The sequence below is a fragment of the Bombyx mandarina genome, chromosome 13, assembly GCF_030267445.1.
Source record: "Bombyx mandarina strain Sakado chromosome 13, ASM3026744v2".
NCBI classification, from domain to species: Eukaryota; Metazoa; Arthropoda; class Insecta; order Lepidoptera; family Bombycidae; genus Bombyx; species Bombyx mandarina.
The window spans coordinates 13,645,985-13,663,393 of NC_143220.1; the positions used below are offsets into that span (position 1 = coordinate 13,645,985).

Here is a 17,409-nt window from a genome sequence, read left to right on the forward strand (position 1 = left end):
ACATTTTCGTGCACTACGAACCGTACCGTACTAAAATTTCATCTGAAAACTGTTGAGATCGACTACAAAAGTTTTTAACAATAGTAGCGCATGCTTCGACGAGTCTTCATTCGGAATCGTCCAAAGGCCTCCGAGGGAGACCTAACAACTCAAGGGCAGCTGAGAAGTTTCGGCGAGTAATTCAACGGGCTGACGCATGGGTTAGGTTACACGTCGAAATCTTTACCCAGTACCACGACTACAGTTACCAGAATCTCCAAGCCTACTTCTACTGTTACAGCTGAATGCGTTTAATGCAAGAGTTATTGGATCTGATGGATTCGTACGGACGTGGAATATATTTTATGTAGGTACATGTGATGCGTGCAAATATACGTCAATCTGTCGTGAATTTAATTTTTGTTAAGATAAAATAGTTTAATCTAAATACTAACTCAGAAATTTAATAAAAAATTCCGTCGTGTAATGTTCTCTTAACAAACATTACTACATGCTTACAATCGGTCTGTTTCACACCCCATAAACAGGATCTCTCACAGCTACATCTCCTTATGTTCACACGTGAACACGCGACAGGCCGAGACGCTCAACACATATGTTTACGATTTATCAAGGGCACTGAAGAAGGAATTTAAGCCCCGGGGTTAGACTGAGCCTTTGTCCAGATGTCAATTCATCTTACTCGAATGATTTATGTTGATGATTTATTTCTGTTCTAAAATTATGGTAAGTTTTTTGAGCCAGCAATAAACATGATAATAAAGTTCTATAAAATGATCGAACTAAAAAATGAGATGATTTTACGATACGGTAATGAAGTACCATTACTAATTTAGAACATAAAGTACTATTATTGATCGAAGCATAAAGGAAAAACAAATTTCTCCAAATTTTTTTTTTAAAACAACAGATCATAGTCCTCGGTCCTGATAGTGAGTGGTCAGCGTCGCTGATGGACAACGGCAATACCAGGTACACAACCAAGCTCATAGTGGATGATGAAATACTAAAATGCAAAAGAGGACGTAGGTATGATATCTCGAAACTTATTTGAAAACCAACCCTTCATTTTGGCCACGGCTTCAATACAGCAATTGACTTTTAGAAAATCTTATTCTAATACTAAACGTTCATGAAAAAGGAAAAGAAAAATTAATGGCGCTTTTAAATCACATAGCAATTAACTAATCAACACTGGAGCGGTTATACATATCTCAAGAAGCATTTAACATAACGCTTCCCACACTTCTCGAATATTCCCAACAAACTGTCGACGCTCTATTTTTTATCGTCACTAAATTGTTTGTCTATACGTTAAAAGTCGATTGCGAACAAAATAAACAAACCAAAAGTTTAACGTATAAAACAAAATTGATCACTCACGGACACTTGAATCCTGCGCTAACATTTAAGGTTATGAGAAATTTAGGTATAGAGAAACAATTATTGCTATTTAAATATTACTTAATAAATTTTTATTTTACAATGCTTTTCGTTTTTTTTTTTATTATTTCTACCTTTGCTGATAGCCTTCAGAGGCTATTTCAGCTTCACCCTAACATGTAGGTGAGCTTACGGGGCTTAAACCGGAAGTGTTGCTAACACTGGCCCTAGAAAGAGCAGTGCTTCGCAGAATCTACCACCGGCTCGGAAACGCGACCTACTGAGAAAATTCGGCGAGAAACTCAGTGGGCTGTCTATTGGTTAATTCGCTCGTCGAGCTCTTCGTCGCAAGCCACGGGTTCGACGAGGACGGTGACCGGTGCTTGTGGTACCGAAAAGCACCGTTAATGGATCGGGACGCTTTTCGTATTACACGTATTTTGTATGTAGTTATTTTCTAAATCTTATATAATCTTACCCTAGATCATATAAGATATATGTACTGTGTATAGGAATAGCAAAACCCGAATCCTGAAACGACAATCGATATTTCTGGCGTTTTTATATTATACAAATGTACATACATCAATATTTTATCATTTCTTAATCTTGCGAAATACATTTTCTATTTTTTTTATTAGCGCTTAACGTTTCCAATATTATTTATTAATAGCACTAGAGCCAGCCACAAAACAATGGATGAATAATAGATTAAAAACACATTTCTATTTACCATAAATCTGGTTAGTTTATTTCCGCTCCGACGCCGACGAACAGTATAGGACACACGAAGAACAACTTTTAATTTTTTACAGCAGAATTTCCGCTTGGTTCTTGGAACAAATTAATTTTCAATAGTCGTAAACATTTCGGAGCCGTAATTTCATTAAGCCAAGGGACCCGATGCCGACATTAATGAAATCTCAACATACTTTTGAGGGCTATCCTCTTAATTACATTCTTATGATTCAAGCAGATGTCGAGTTTTCGCTGTGACGCCGATAAATTTATAAAAGTCTCATAAAAATGTTTGTGGTTTCGCGCAAGTCCAATAGATATAGCTATAAACACGCTGTTACTGTTTTAAAGATTAATTTTGTATTTATCTCTTTTCGATATTGATTTGAAATAAGAATCATTTTTTTTATTGCTTAGATGGGTGGACGAGCTCACAGCCCACCTGGTGTTAAGGAGTTACTAGAGCCCATAGACATCTACAACGTAAATGCGCCACCCACCTTGAGATATAAGTTCTAAGATCTCAGTATAGTTACAACGGCTGCCCTACCCTTCAAACCGAAACGCATTATACTGCTACCCGCGTGGACTCGCAAGAGGTCCTACCACCAGTAAAGTAAAAATAATAATATGGATAATAGACTCTACCAGTAGTTTCAAATACATTTACATAATTATAAGAGTAGATTAAGTGTAATCACTAAAACATATTACAACACACGTACCAATAAAACACACCTCTGCTCTAGAAAATCATTTAAAAATATGGTACTCGTATCGTCTCGGAGATCGTAAATTGAAATGGTTTGATAAAAACCATTATAAGTAAGCGATGCTGAGTCAATCGGGCGTAATCAGGTGAAAGAAATATAAGTTATAGTGATAATATTTTCTCGATCATTCTGAACAAATGAGTGTACGGCATCGTAAAATATTGACGGTCGTTTTGATAGGGACCGTGATATATGAGTTAGCAATTTACCGATACCTGTTCAAAGTAGAAATTGCGAAACATTGGACTCTATAAACGAGCGAGTTTTATATGTAATCCTGTTAATCTTCACACAGATATAATGACTTTAGTACATTGCCAGAAACATGCAATCTTGAGCCTAATTTTTGCGAGTTATAAACGTCTTTTTTCTCCTACCTATGCCGAAAGTTCGGTTTTCCTCCCGCCGTACAGGGAAGAAAGTGTAACTTTTCCTCCCTGACAAGCGCGCATGCGCGTTAGTGTCTACGTCTGCTCTCACGCACCGAAAATTCTCCGCCATTGTTGTACTCGGGTAATTTGCAATATTGTGTTTAGTGTAAAAATGAAATAAACAAAAGGTACTAAAATTTAATAGTGAAGTATTAAGCAAAGATGAGTTCATCAGACAGTTCTTATTCAATTAGTAGTAGATTATTTAAAAATTAAAAAACAGATGAATTGTTTTTTTTATGAGTATCTCAGGCTATACTTTTTATGAGTATGAGGCTCTGGTGGCAATTTTACACGCGGGAGGAAATGTCCTAATTTTCTCCCTTGATGCACAATGTACTATATTTTTTATGTGGACTAACGTGCTCACGACTGACCTGCTGTAGAGTGGTTACCATAAATCATAGACAACATTACGGTAATCCCGCCATCCATTTTAAAACATAAGGTTGAAGTGTCAATTGTATTGTAAAATGGCTATCCCATCCATCAAACCAGAACTCGTGTCTGCTGCGCGGCAAAAATAGGCAGTTTTCAAACTTGTATTATAGTATAAAGTAGTTTTGAAGACTATTGTGTATTATAAATACTGGATTATTAACGTATACCACCTTTTTTCATAATTTTAAATACCCATTGTATTTGTTTAATCGATTATAAAGCGTCTTTATCGATTTATGCCCTGTGTAAGAACGATTGTCGACATATAGTTTTGGACTGAAAACAATATACCGGCAGAACCGAGGGGTGCCTGGTTTCCGGTACATAAAATACGCGAGAGGGCGTCCTCGTCGATCGATGAATGTAGTTCGTTCCGCTTCACCGTACCAGTAATACGTAAACAAAAAATGCAGTAATGAAGAAAAACAAATTATTGTTTTTTTTTTCGCGTTGCCTATTCGAATAATTAATTGCCTTAGAAGACAGAGGAATTTATGACGCTCTTTGATGAAATTGTCCATTTCAATGGCCTAGTGAAGTTGTTGTAAATTAATTATGCACAGTGTATTGAACTTAGAACATTTTAAAGCAATCCGATTATTTTCACAAATATCAAATGAATCTATGGAAATATTAAAAGAAAAGAAAAAGAAAGAAACAATATAAAGAAGGAAAAGAATTTTATTGTACTATAAGTGAGTTCAGAATGAATGACACCTAATTCGTTTAATCAAAATATTGTCCTATATTTGAACTTATTGAAAAGGCTTTTTGTGATCAGAGACTTGAGTACATGCTTACCTTTATGACTTTTCGTTTTTATTGAAATCTATTGGCTTATTGCCGGCGAGGAACTTGAGTACACCCTGTTAGAATTAATTCAGCAACTAATGTGAACTACAACTCACTAATGTACACTAATTGACACACCACAACGTGAATGCTGCCTTACAACTTTTGGTATAAGGTTGAATTTTCAAATATATTTGACAACAGGTGCTCTACGCTTCAAATCGGGTTGCATGACTGTTTCGCGGCAGAAATGGGTGGGATGGTGGTTCTATATGTCTGTGCGAGCTTACAATGCATCCTATTAACCGCATTATATAGACGTTCATTCATATGAATGAACATCATAGACCACTTAGCAACAGGCGGCTCGCGAGCTCATTCTTCCATCAATGGAATAAAAACTAAGCTACTCGTCATGACCTATGCAAGTGTAGTGTTCGCTCACGCGGCCCGCACCAACTTGAAACCCCTTCAAGTTATTCAATCCCGTTATCGCAGGATAGCCGTCGGAGCAGCATGGTTCCTAAGGAACGTGGATCTCCATGATGACCTGGAGCTTGACTCAGTCAGTATCTACAGTCGGTATCATTGCGCCACTTTGAGAAAGCGGCACGACATGAAAACCCTCTTGTCGAATTACATACCCGATCCTGTAGACCCAATGGTAAACAGTCGACGTCGCCCTAAACACTTCAATACGGATCCTCCGGATCCATTAACGGTGCTTTTAGGTACCACAAGCACCGGTCACCGTCCTCGTCGAACCCGTCGCTTGCGATGAAGGGCTCGACGAGTGAATTAACCCATAGACACAGCCCACTGAGTTTCTCGCCGGATCTTCTCAGTGGGTTGCGTTTCCGATACGGTGGTAGATTCTGCGAAGCACTGCTCTTGCTAGGGCCAGTGTTAGCAACACTCCGGCTTGAGCCCCGTGAGCTCACCTACACGTTTTTGTCTTAGTATCGGGAATTTAGACAGACGACGCCCAAGCTATTTCGGTAATAGATGATTCAGATATTTAGTGACAGCCATGCGTTCTCCGGTTCACTAGTTCGCAATAAAGTTTATTCTTATTGCTTATAGACAACATTATCATGTTCACAGTTGTAAGCGAAAATTCAAATTGAGTACCACATACAACCTAACCTCACAATTTGAACGCCTTAAAGATACAATCGTAATCTGTATAATCATCTCTCTTTGGAATGGCGACGTCGAATATTAATTTTGTCTGGTCACCGTATATAAATAGTTAGCTTCAGAACCCCACTTTAATACGAAGTTCGACGTTACAATCTTTGATTTATGACGCGTTCTAGCCTGTTGAGTAACATATTACTGAGGCGGCCCTACAGAGGGGTTCGAATGCAATGGGTAAATTTAAATGCGTAGGAATAACGAAATTTGCATTCACGCTCGTCATGTAACACGATAAATTACTCATCTAGATCCTTGAGCTGCGGTGTTGTCAACTCGCGTCGATTAATGGCAGCCCCCTGCTTATTTCTGTCACAAAGCAATCATGCCCTCCGATTGAAAATGTAGGTGTCACTTTCCCTTGAAACTGACTTTCTCTAGTAGCAATCACATTAGGAAGCATTAGTAGCTATCACACTAGGACATACTAGTAGCAACCACACTAGGATATATATCTTTTAGAAAATAAAAAATTAAGCGCATTGTTGATTTGAATACAGCTTACGAATTTTTTTGTAAATGCTTTTAATAACTTGACCTACACAGATATCTATCTACGTAACGGATTCAATTTTCACCCACTTGAAGGCATCTGATTAACAAGGAAACTTGCACACGTAAGGTTCGTTAACAATACAGTAATTTTACGATACTTAGATTGAATACCCCGATCAAGAGCACCGAAAAAACTTAGTTCGACTCGTACGACTCATGTTTTATTCAAAACTTAAACTATTGCGACACATGGAATATTTTCCTACTTTATGACCTTGAAACTGACTTCTTAAAAAAAACATTAAAGATCTTATTTTTACTGGTTATTACTGACAAATATTAAATATAGATTACATTTGAAATAGTAATTATATATCATAATAGTATTTCCTTCGGTTTTCGTGAGTCGTAGGCGTAATTAAAACTATTTTACTATCACTTTGTCAACATGCCCTAGAGAGTGGTGTCAGCTATCTCTCAATCGTCGTGCTTTAGCTGTCGTGACCTAAAGGATAAGACTTCCGGTGCATTCGTATCTTGCGATGCACCGGTGTTCGAAGCCCGCTGGCAAGTACCAATTTTTGTAATGAAATACATACCTACTTAACAAATACATCATGTAATAAAAATCAAACCCGCGAAATTATAATTTGCGGAATTACTGGTAGGACATCAAGATGTCAAGTAAGACCGCTCGGGTAGATACCACCACCCTGCCTATTTCTGCCGTGAAGCACTAATGCGTTTTGGAAGGAAGGGTAGGGCAGGCGTTCTACACTAAAAACTGAGACCTTAGAACTCATATCTCAAGTTAAGTGGCGGCATTTTACGATATAGATGTCGATGGACTCCGGTGACCACTTAACATATTACCCACCAAAGCTATAAAAAAAATATTTTTTAAGTTTTGATAAAATTAAGCTCCTCGCTAAAGCAAACAAAATTAATTCCATGTATAGTGAGCGAGCTTGCGCTATACGTGGTCTAGGCCATTTAATTTAATAAATACGCCATAACTTTAATAAAGAAGATGGTTGACGCTAATTTAACACCTAGGTTAATTTTTATTGTGAAAATGAAAATATAAGTCAAACAAATCGCCACACCTCAAGATAGTATTAGTTTGCTCATTGTGAAATGAAATGTACAAATATATTTTTTACAAAAATAGACGGTAGTAGCCTAATATTCAAATGTGGATGAAAACACCATAGTCGTCCGTGACCACAAAACTTTAAAATATACGTAACGTCAGATACGTTGTATTATATAATGGCAATAAACAACGCGAGATTAAAAGGTAAAACTAGGTTTAATTATAAGAATATAATGATCGGCATAACCTTACTTTTCTGTGAAGCAGGTACGTGGAAAATATTTTCCAGTGAGACCTATTTGTTGTTCGGGTATCTAGACTATACACATGTGTAGCTAGCAGAAAGCAGCTAACTCTAGTCTAGACGTTGAAACCACTGACAAACACCTCGAGACGTGCAAAGGTGCACTTCGGCTTCGGAGTTTCCTAAGTAGTTCTTATGTGTAGACCGTACTTGTTTTTCGGGACACATGTAACGATTCTTGGCCTTATTTGTAGGCCATCAGCACAAAAGTGGCCTAAGCTTACCATAGTTATTATGGAGCAATGAGGTTTAAGTTTTCATGGATTTGAATTTGAGTAAGCAAAAAAACTTTACTTGACTTGCAAATGTATATAAAATTCAACTAGAATATAGTTCGATTTGAGCATATCCTGAACTTCTTGGGAATTCTTCGCATTGATAACCTTTTTTTTTATTGCTTAGATGGGTGGACGAACTCACAGCCCACCTGGTGTTAAGTGGTTACTGGAGCCCATAGACATCCACAACGTAAATGCGCCACCCACCTTGAGATATGAGTTCTAAGATCTCAGTATAGTTACAACGGCTGCCCTACCCTTCAAACCGAAAAGCATTACTACTTCACGGCAGAAATAGGCAAGGCGGTGGTTCCTACCCGCGCGGACTCACAAGAGGTCCTACCACCAGTAATTACGCAAATTATAATTTTTGCGGGTTTGATTTTTATTACACGATGTTATTCCTTCACCGTGGAAATCAATAGTGAACATTTGTTGAGTACGTATTTCATTAGAAAAATTGGTACCCGCCTGAGATTCGAACATCGCTCAACACGAATGCACTGTATTACAAATCGGTGATAAAGTATTTTGACTTGCAAATGTCTATAAAATTCAACTAAAATACAGTTCGATATTCATAAAAAAACCGGACCTAACAAGAAACAGAAGTACTGAACTAGAAAACTAACCCAAACGTAGAATCTCAACAAGGCTGTACTTTACAACGACAGCGGCAAAGTCTCATTTTATGCTAATACTGCGGCAACAGGAGCTGTTTATGCTCCCTGCTTGCCTATTACGTACAGATTTATGTTAATTCTTCAACTCAACTTTAATAAACGGGCAAAACTGTACAAATCTAGTTAGAATGTGATCGTGATAAAGGTATTCTCCATTTGGAACTATAATAAGGCGTTCGCTCCTGGCCTATTCATTTTTCATTATTATTATTATTATTATTTTTAATTGTATTTTTTGACTTGTTTTTTCCTTTATTGTAAATATTTTTATTTATTTTAAAAAAAAGTAAATATTTGAGAAAAAACAAAAAAAAGCCCGCTGAGTTTGTTTCGCCGGTTCTTCTCAGGACTGTGGCTTTTTTTGGAACCGGTGGTAGAGTTAACATTGTTATTTATATTTTGACATTCAACAAGTGTGTCATACTGACATCTAAGTTGAAATAAATGATTTTGAATTTGAATTTGAATTTGCTTTGTCGTTTTTTTTCTTGAATTTACTTAATACAAATTTTACTTAACATTTGATTTTGCTAATATAAGCTGATATGATCTGATTGTATACTTATATGATGGTATTTATTAATCTGACAGTGAAAGAAATCATCAACAAACTAAGGGATTGCCCTTTTCTGAATTATATGTCATATATTAAAATCTACCAACTATATTATATATTTACTTTTAACGAAGGAAAGAAAAAAACCATGGTTATTCTTTGCATATTGCTACTTAGACCACACTCCAGGTATGTGAATTCGATGAAATGTGAACAATAAAAAATACGAGAACAATTCATATCAATAATAGTTGAATATGCTTCAAGGTTATTTCAAGAATTCCAATTGGTACTTTATTAAAAGTTGCTTGTCTCTTGACGTAACATAAACATGGAAAAATAACATACTCAGCTTAAAAAATAGAATTTTCAAACTTGATTAACCATAAAAGCAATTTCTCGCGAAATCCAAAGGAAACCTTATTCGCTAACTTTCTTGTTGCCGTTTAAAAATAAATAACATTTCCTGTTGTTGTCCAAAAAACCGAGGCTCCAAAACACACAATTTCAGAAAACTTTTTTCTTAAACGTCACACTGGAAATTTCAACGAACAAATTCAGTTTTTTTTTAACGAAACTCAATTTAAGTGCACAATAAAACAGGCTCAATTAGTCTAATTAAAATCTCAATCGTCAAGATGAAAAAGCAATCGTTGTGAACCCTCTAATTAAACATGTTTCATGTATGTACGCTTCGCACTCGTCGAGCACCGTACAAGTGCTTGTTCCTGTATCAAACATGCATGATATGTAGTGATTTAGGGGAGCCTTATAGATGCGAACTGCCGTGAAATTACCGTCGCATTCAGCCTCTGCAATGAAGGTAGCTTATGGAAAGACATTTATAAATAGGTACCGATTTTTTAATGTATATAAAAAAAGTGTAAAAAGTCGTACTTAAAATAGTATTGGCAAAGGATTTATTAGTAACAGCACAAGATATATTGGGTACAGCTTAAGGTTAGTAAGTGATCTGATTTAATTCAGCTTAATAAAATTACTTAATTCAAATTTTTGTTGATAAGAAAACGGCTTAAATGCCTCAATGACACAAAATATTCCGAAGATTGAAAAAGTCTTGCTCTTTTAAGGTTTGTTTTCACAGCCCACTTGATGTTAAACCGCAGCTCAATATTTTAATATTGCGCTAACATCGTAAAAAAAAAACCAGAGATGAATTGGTAAAGATGTTTTAATTGTTACTAATGATAAAAAAAGAAATATATCTACTGTAGGAATATAATTATGAAATGTTCAAAAATATTATGTACTCTGAACATAAATCATTGCTTATATCGTTAAGCTCATACATATATATGGCAGCCCCCCAAATACAGATGGGTGTTTTATGAAAATCGTTGAATCACACGAATTCTCTGTAATGGAAGCAGCGGAGATGCTTTTACGGAATACTAATTTATCACGTTTGCTTTTGGGTACATTATTTGCACAACGGTAATCAATTTTCCGGGCAATTCAGTAGTCATTGTGGTTTGATAATCTTCTAGTTAATTTCGACTTCAGTTTAACTTTCCATAAATATTAGAGCACAGTCAGCTGATGGTACTAAGCCATAAACATTCCCAGAAACGTGAATAGCGTCAGTGCAAAGGTCCGGTATAATCGAACAAGGCATGTGAACAAATTTTCAAACGATTTTATGCTTGCAATATAAGAAATAAATAATCCATTTGATTTTATATGAACGCTTTTCCTCAAAAATAAAATTCCTTTTCTAGTGTGTCATAGTCTATACTAATATTATAACGAGGAAAGATTTGTTTGTTTGTTTGTATTGAATAGGCTCCGAAACTACTGAACCAATTTGAAAAATTCTTTCACTGTTTGGAAGCTACATTATCCCCGAATGACATAGGCTATATTTTTTTTTTTTTTAAATTTACATCGCGTGCGCTGCGAAATCTATTGATGATAGAATAAAATAATATGTTCTACAAAGTCATACATTTTGTAGAACACATTATTATTTACAAAAAGAGTCGCGACAGCATATGTCTGAGTATTATAGTTATAGCACAATTAGTGGTAATTTTATTTAAAAAAATAAAACAACGTCAAATATCGTTTACAGGGTAGCTCTAACTCAATAAACTCAATGGCTTTCGTTTTGTATGTGTGACTTTTTTACGAAAATTAGAAAAATAATAATATAAAAATAATAGATAAAAACAAATATTATTGAAATGAAAATAAAAGTTCATTAAAATAATAATATTCAAATTATCTTTATAATTTTCTATTTTTAGAAACCTGACGCAAATATAAGCGTTAACGTGTATGTATTATATTTTTTTATTTTGAAATTTTTGTTAAAGACCCGAGCGAAGCCGGACCTGGCCGCTTGTTATTAAATAAATTGGTTGTGGTAAAATAATTGTAGTTTTCTTCAGTTTTCATCCTTAAATCAAATTTCTCTTGTAATAAAATGCTGTGTACAAGAGAAACTACCTAGCTCCTTTCCCCCTCTCCACGGTCGAGTGGTTCGCGAGACGCTCTACTATTTTCTCACTCTCGCTCTTTTTAAATTGTATCTTTCCTCTCTAGGCGTAACGAATCTGTCGCGAGTAAAATTTACTCTCAACTCACCTAAAGAAGTTTCACTTCAAACCTTTAAACCTTCTGTCACCATTGAACATTTATACACTTCCTCAAGACATAATAAACCATCAGTATTTATGACGATAAATACATAATAATTTTTTTGGATTTATAAAAAAATGTTGTATAGGCGTCTGTTACAGAAACTATAAGTTAACTTGAAATAAGTTACGTTAAATTCAAATATGAAATAGAATTGTTAAGCAATAAAATCTCTAATGACGGAACGAAACGACGCCATTAATTTAAGCCGGTGTGACGTTTGTAGTCATCAAAATACAGGGTTGGTTTGAATTTGATGAAATAACATTTTTCGGATTGGATTTATGAATTTCATAGAAAATGATTGAGGGGCAAAAGTAACATTTTGATTATTTATGAGCTGTAACAGCACATCTCCTAATCTACTCTGGTAAAAAGATTAAAACTTAGTAATTTAATTGTTTTTAAACCATAATTCTATAATAATAAATTACGTCTAGATAACGGGTGTACCTAAAGCTACTATGAATGTTCTGTTTTTTTTTTTGTATAATATAATAGGTACAAAGGGATGTTATAGGCGACTGTTTTGAGAAATTGTTGTAGGTAAAACTGTTTTTCTTTTCAAATAAAAAACTACTAAACGTATGTATGTAACTTTTTGATGAAATACAACTATTTTCATTTAAAGATGAATGCTAAGAATGGGTTTTGGCAACCCTGTAATTTAAACACACTTCACATCCAAGCGTTTAATTTCGGCAAAAGTAGGATTCAAATTATCCTTTCGCCTGCATAAAATTTTAGAGAACGCAATTTTAATGCCATTAGCGTAAGCCTACATGAGTTCATCTGAAAACTCTTTGGCGATCTACCTTCATTTAAATGGTACCTATGGTTTTTTTTTCCGTATACATATAATATTTATACTGTTTATAAATATGTAGTTACTGGATACTTAGACCAAAATGAAGGTTATGTAAATATTAAGATTCGTAAGTTAGTTTCCTTATTTTCTTTGATTTTCACTACTTCATATTATTAAACAACAAATTGAGGGTTTCAGGATGGAACAAAGGAGGTTTACAACCCGCAATTACGAAAACCGAAACATGGAATGATAAATTTTATCAAACATGCACAAGATTATATTCTTCCACTATGTTTAATTCAAATTTATTAAAATTTATTTTCTATTTAAAGTTGGATTTTCTATAAACGCGTATTTTGTTAGTTTTTTTAAACTATTATTTATTTTTCATTTTTCAGTTGAATTTCAACTTTTTCAATTTATTTATTTTTAATATTGAATTGTTATCGGTCCATATTACCAAATTTCGAGTTAATCCGACGTTTTAAAGAGGGTCAAAATCATGTTCAAAGATTCCGTTACATACTAACATGCATACTGAAGCTAATAAAAGCGTATTAATGATTATAATCATGATTTTTTTGGTGGTAGAGCGTCTAGCAAGCCCGCACCGTAGGTACCAACTTCCGTATTTTGTCGTGAAGTAGTAATGCGTTCCGTTTCAAAAGGGGGGAACTATTGTACTTAACTAAGACTGAGAAGGCATGTTTCGATATGAATGACGGTATTAACATTGTTGATGTCTATGAGCTCCGGGAACCACTCAACACCAAATTACGAATAACAGTTATATTGTGTTTTCATTTCTATTCTCTAAAAGTAAATAGCAGTTATTAATGAAAAGGGCGCCAAAAAATCAAACACGAAACTGTCTAATTAACATTATCTTTGATACAGTAAATACAGCAGCAAATGAAACTATAATACAATCAAAATTTATTAAATAATTCAAAATAAAGTGAATTTAGAAATAGTCATTAGAATAATAATCTTATTACAGCTGTAATCAATATTTTAATGACATGTTCATTCATTTTTGAATTTGATTTTATTGATTGGTTTTGTTTGCTGGACAATCTTTCAGAATATCTGTACTTATAGGCAGTATAGAGTTTTCCTCATAAAGAAACAGATCATTGTTTTACAGCATAATACCTTCGAACTTTTTTTGCTACTGTTTGTAAATCATAAATGTATGCAGGTGAGGTAGCTTATCTCGACACTGAGTAACATTGTATTATATAAATTTGAACAAACAAATCTGCTTGCTAAACTATTTAGAGTGCTTGAGACTCTCCGTCAAATCAAATTCGTGACAAATGACTCGAGATTACAGGTGACCGTACGACATGCGGTATCAATGATCTGACCCGGGCGTCGGGGTGCTCACGATGGAGTGAAAGCCACTGGATACCGGATACCCGTCAGACGGGTACCACTGACACACATTTGTCGCCCTCCACGGACTATCTCGTGCATTATGAGGCTGCTATTTTGCTAGCCATATTAAGTACTTACAACGTTTTTAGCGTTCTGTAACAAACGCGGGATTAAACAATAAATATAGGTTTTTATGTCTACCGCTCGTGAAAAGAATACAATATTAGACTTCAGTTTACAGTGCTATCGATAAAAGTACAAATGGATAGTGGGAGAATGTATTTTGCGATAAATACTCCTTTGAAGCCCATACCTTTGATCGGTCCCTTTCAATAAAATTTGAATAGCGTTAGAATTTTGATCATAGCCGTGTGTGTATAAGGAAAATATGAAATATTGAGTAAAGTTTGTTTTTAAAAATCTAAAAGTATTCTTATTTATGTAATCGTTGTGTCCTAAAGGATAATACGTCCGGTGACGGTGCATTATATAGTATGTATCGATGCACCGGTGTTCGGATCCCGCTGATAAGTAGGTACAAATTTTCTAACGAAATACGTACTTCATAAATGTTCACGATTGACTTCCAAGGTGAAGGAATAAGTTACATCGTGTAATAAACATCAAACCCGCAAAATTATAATTTGCGTAATTACTGGTGATAGAACATCTTGTGAGTCCACGCGGATAGTACCACCACCCTACCTATTTCTGCCGTGAAGCAGTAATGCGTTTCGGTTTGAAGGGATTATTTCCTGTTAGACATCTATAGTATTACACCTTGTAGATTTTTTTAGGAATACAGTGATAGCAAGCTTAATTAAAGTATTTAGTGTATTAATACGGTAGTTATGATATTATTTTAATCAGCTGGACAATGGGCCATTGGAAAAACCCCCAACCTACATTTAACACGCAGCAAAATAATAAAGAAGACAAAAAAACGCTTTAGTGGCCCAACGGTAAGTATTTCTATTCAACGTCATATTATTGTATACGTGCTCGCTTAATATGAATTATGGGTTCGGGATACCATATACTTCGGGATACTTTTTTTATAAAAAACCTTTAAAGACTCTCGTACCTACTGTTATTAGACTACTGGTATTGTTTAGTGGTTAAATTAACACTATCATGATAATGATCACATGGCTAACTAGAAAACATTAAAATCAATTACAATTTAGAAAAGTTTAAATCGATAGATCGAAAATAATACATACATCGATATTTTGTACTTCTAGGTATATTTTTTAATGGGGAAAAACGGGTTCAAAAACACGGTCCACCTCGTGCATTCGCGCTGAGACATAAAATGAGAATAATAGAATATCCTTGAAAAACATATATCTCAGTTTTTTTTCTGAAAGTCGCGACGTGAAGTGAATTCACGAAAGCACACCACCAATGTGGTTACACTCAAAATGTCATGGAAGCCATTTTAAATTACTTGTTCATGTGCGCATTTTTTTATCACCCTTATAGGCAGACGACCATGTGGCCCACCTGTAGGTGAATGGTTACCGTCGCCCATGGATATCAGCAATGCCAGGGGCAGAGCCAAGTCACTTTCGTGCGTAATCTGCTTATGCTTAATAAATAGGTAAGGTACATAGATAAGGTGTGAGATACTTGCCATTGTGCCAATTCCTTGTTTTCATCCAAGCAAGACGGTGTTGCTAGCGTGTCCGCATCGCCTTCAGTTCTCCCTCCCGGATGTTCGGGGATGACCCTTTCAATGGTCGTCACTTCTTCAATATCTGAATCTATGCCTTGAGCGAAGTCCATATAAAACGACTCTCGAGAGTCGCTGGACCCGCGTCGCAGTTTTAGCGACAAATCCGGTGAACTATCATCCATGTTCGAGGACCAATTCCCTAAATCCGTATGTATTCAGTAACGAATATCATATCGAAGTCGTGTTCCAGTTCGCTAACCCATTTTTTTTTTGTTCATTTAATATCTGTAAAATTTTAAATTTCCTTTATGAAATGCTATTAGCCGGAAGTAAAGTGGCTATCTAGTTTTGTTTTATTAATCTGGTAAAAAATACAAAGAATTTCAGAATGTAACAGAATTTTATCAATTTGTATTGGAATCGTTTTTTTAAACCGGCGAATTATCTAACTAGAAAATTGAATGCGATCAGCTATAACTTCAGAAGAATTTCCGATCGACTTAATTATAAAACCCGAGCAGGGACTAAAACTATTTTGAACTATTACGAATCATAAAACAATTCATCAGTCACTCGGTTCCGGGTAATTTGAACCAGTTCTGTGTTCATGCCATATGTGTTATACATTACATTATTTGTGTTACAAAAAGTCGCTCTCACACCAACAACAGTAATCTATCTTGTCACCGAACAAAAAGACCGCCATCGGCGTTAAAAGAACAATGACCCGTGAACAGTTTTAACGTAGCTTTCCCAAAATCGACAACGCTTCCTGTCGGTCGTGGCGATTCCGATAAACGCCGGAACGCACACCTATAAAATACTGCTATAGATACACCTATATATGCCATCTTGTCAGTCTATTTTAAATTAATTGTAATTTGGTTAAAGTTCAAAATACAAATGCTACTAAAATCGATCTATTATGACATCTGCCAGTTCTAAAACGGTCTAAAACAATCAATCACCTATTCGGTATGGAACTTAAGTAATGAATAATGTAACGCGGGTAACCTATCTTGACCCTAAATTTGGTCACGGGGAACTATTAGCTGTGAGACTGGACGTAATATAATGCTCAAAGCCATTGTACCGTTGATGAACGCTTCCAAAAATATTTACCCCGCATACACGTTAAAAATTCCGCTACGCCTATTTAGTCGCAAAATATCTATCGCACTTATAATCCTACATAAATAAGCGGGCTGGTAAATCTTAACTTAAACAAGTAAACTACAATTAATAAAAAAAAACCTTTTCGTTTAATTAATTAAAGTTTAACTACTTAGTTTATAAAATTCGTGTTTTATAAAGAAACAAAGAAATAGTAAATGCATAGATCGAAAACAAATATCATCGAAATTATATTCGAATTCCAGCGCCAGTGGTATCCAATGCTTCAAACAACAACAATAATACCATAAACAAACATATTCATTTGCACACGACAGACGAGCTGTCGATTCTTACGCTAAACACGCATCGTACGGGAAGGAGTATTGACACGGAATAATCAACGACACTCACACACGCACGTATACGAGGTTTGTAGTAGTGAGCACGTGAGGAGGGAACGCGACGACCAACGACAGCGCCCTCCCGCGACAGAGGATGGCGCGCGATTGCCGCGTCGACCGAGCGTGGCCTGACCGAGCGCGGGAAGGGCGGGGGATGCACCCTCGGACCGCCGAATTTATCTCACACGTACCCGG

General features: G+C 35.5%; 1 protein-coding gene across 1 annotated transcript in view; it reads right to left on the minus strand.

Moving 5' to 3' along the window:
* LOC114241782 (proton channel OtopLc) overlaps positions 1 to 17,345 on the minus strand; it is a 65,021-nt gene extending 47,676 nt beyond the window's left edge. Inside the window, exons 1-2 of the mRNA XM_089732411.1 lie at positions 17,225 to 17,345; positions 15,656 to 15,982 (exon numbers count right to left, since the gene is read on the minus strand). Of these exons, the coding sequence (XP_089588537.1) occupies positions 15,656 to 15,879 (224 nt within the window). The 5' untranslated portion in view covers positions 15,880 to 15,982; positions 17,225 to 17,345. The remainder of the gene's footprint in view (positions 1 to 15,655; positions 15,983 to 17,224) is intronic.
* Positions 17,346 to 17,409: the final 64 nt, after the last annotated feature.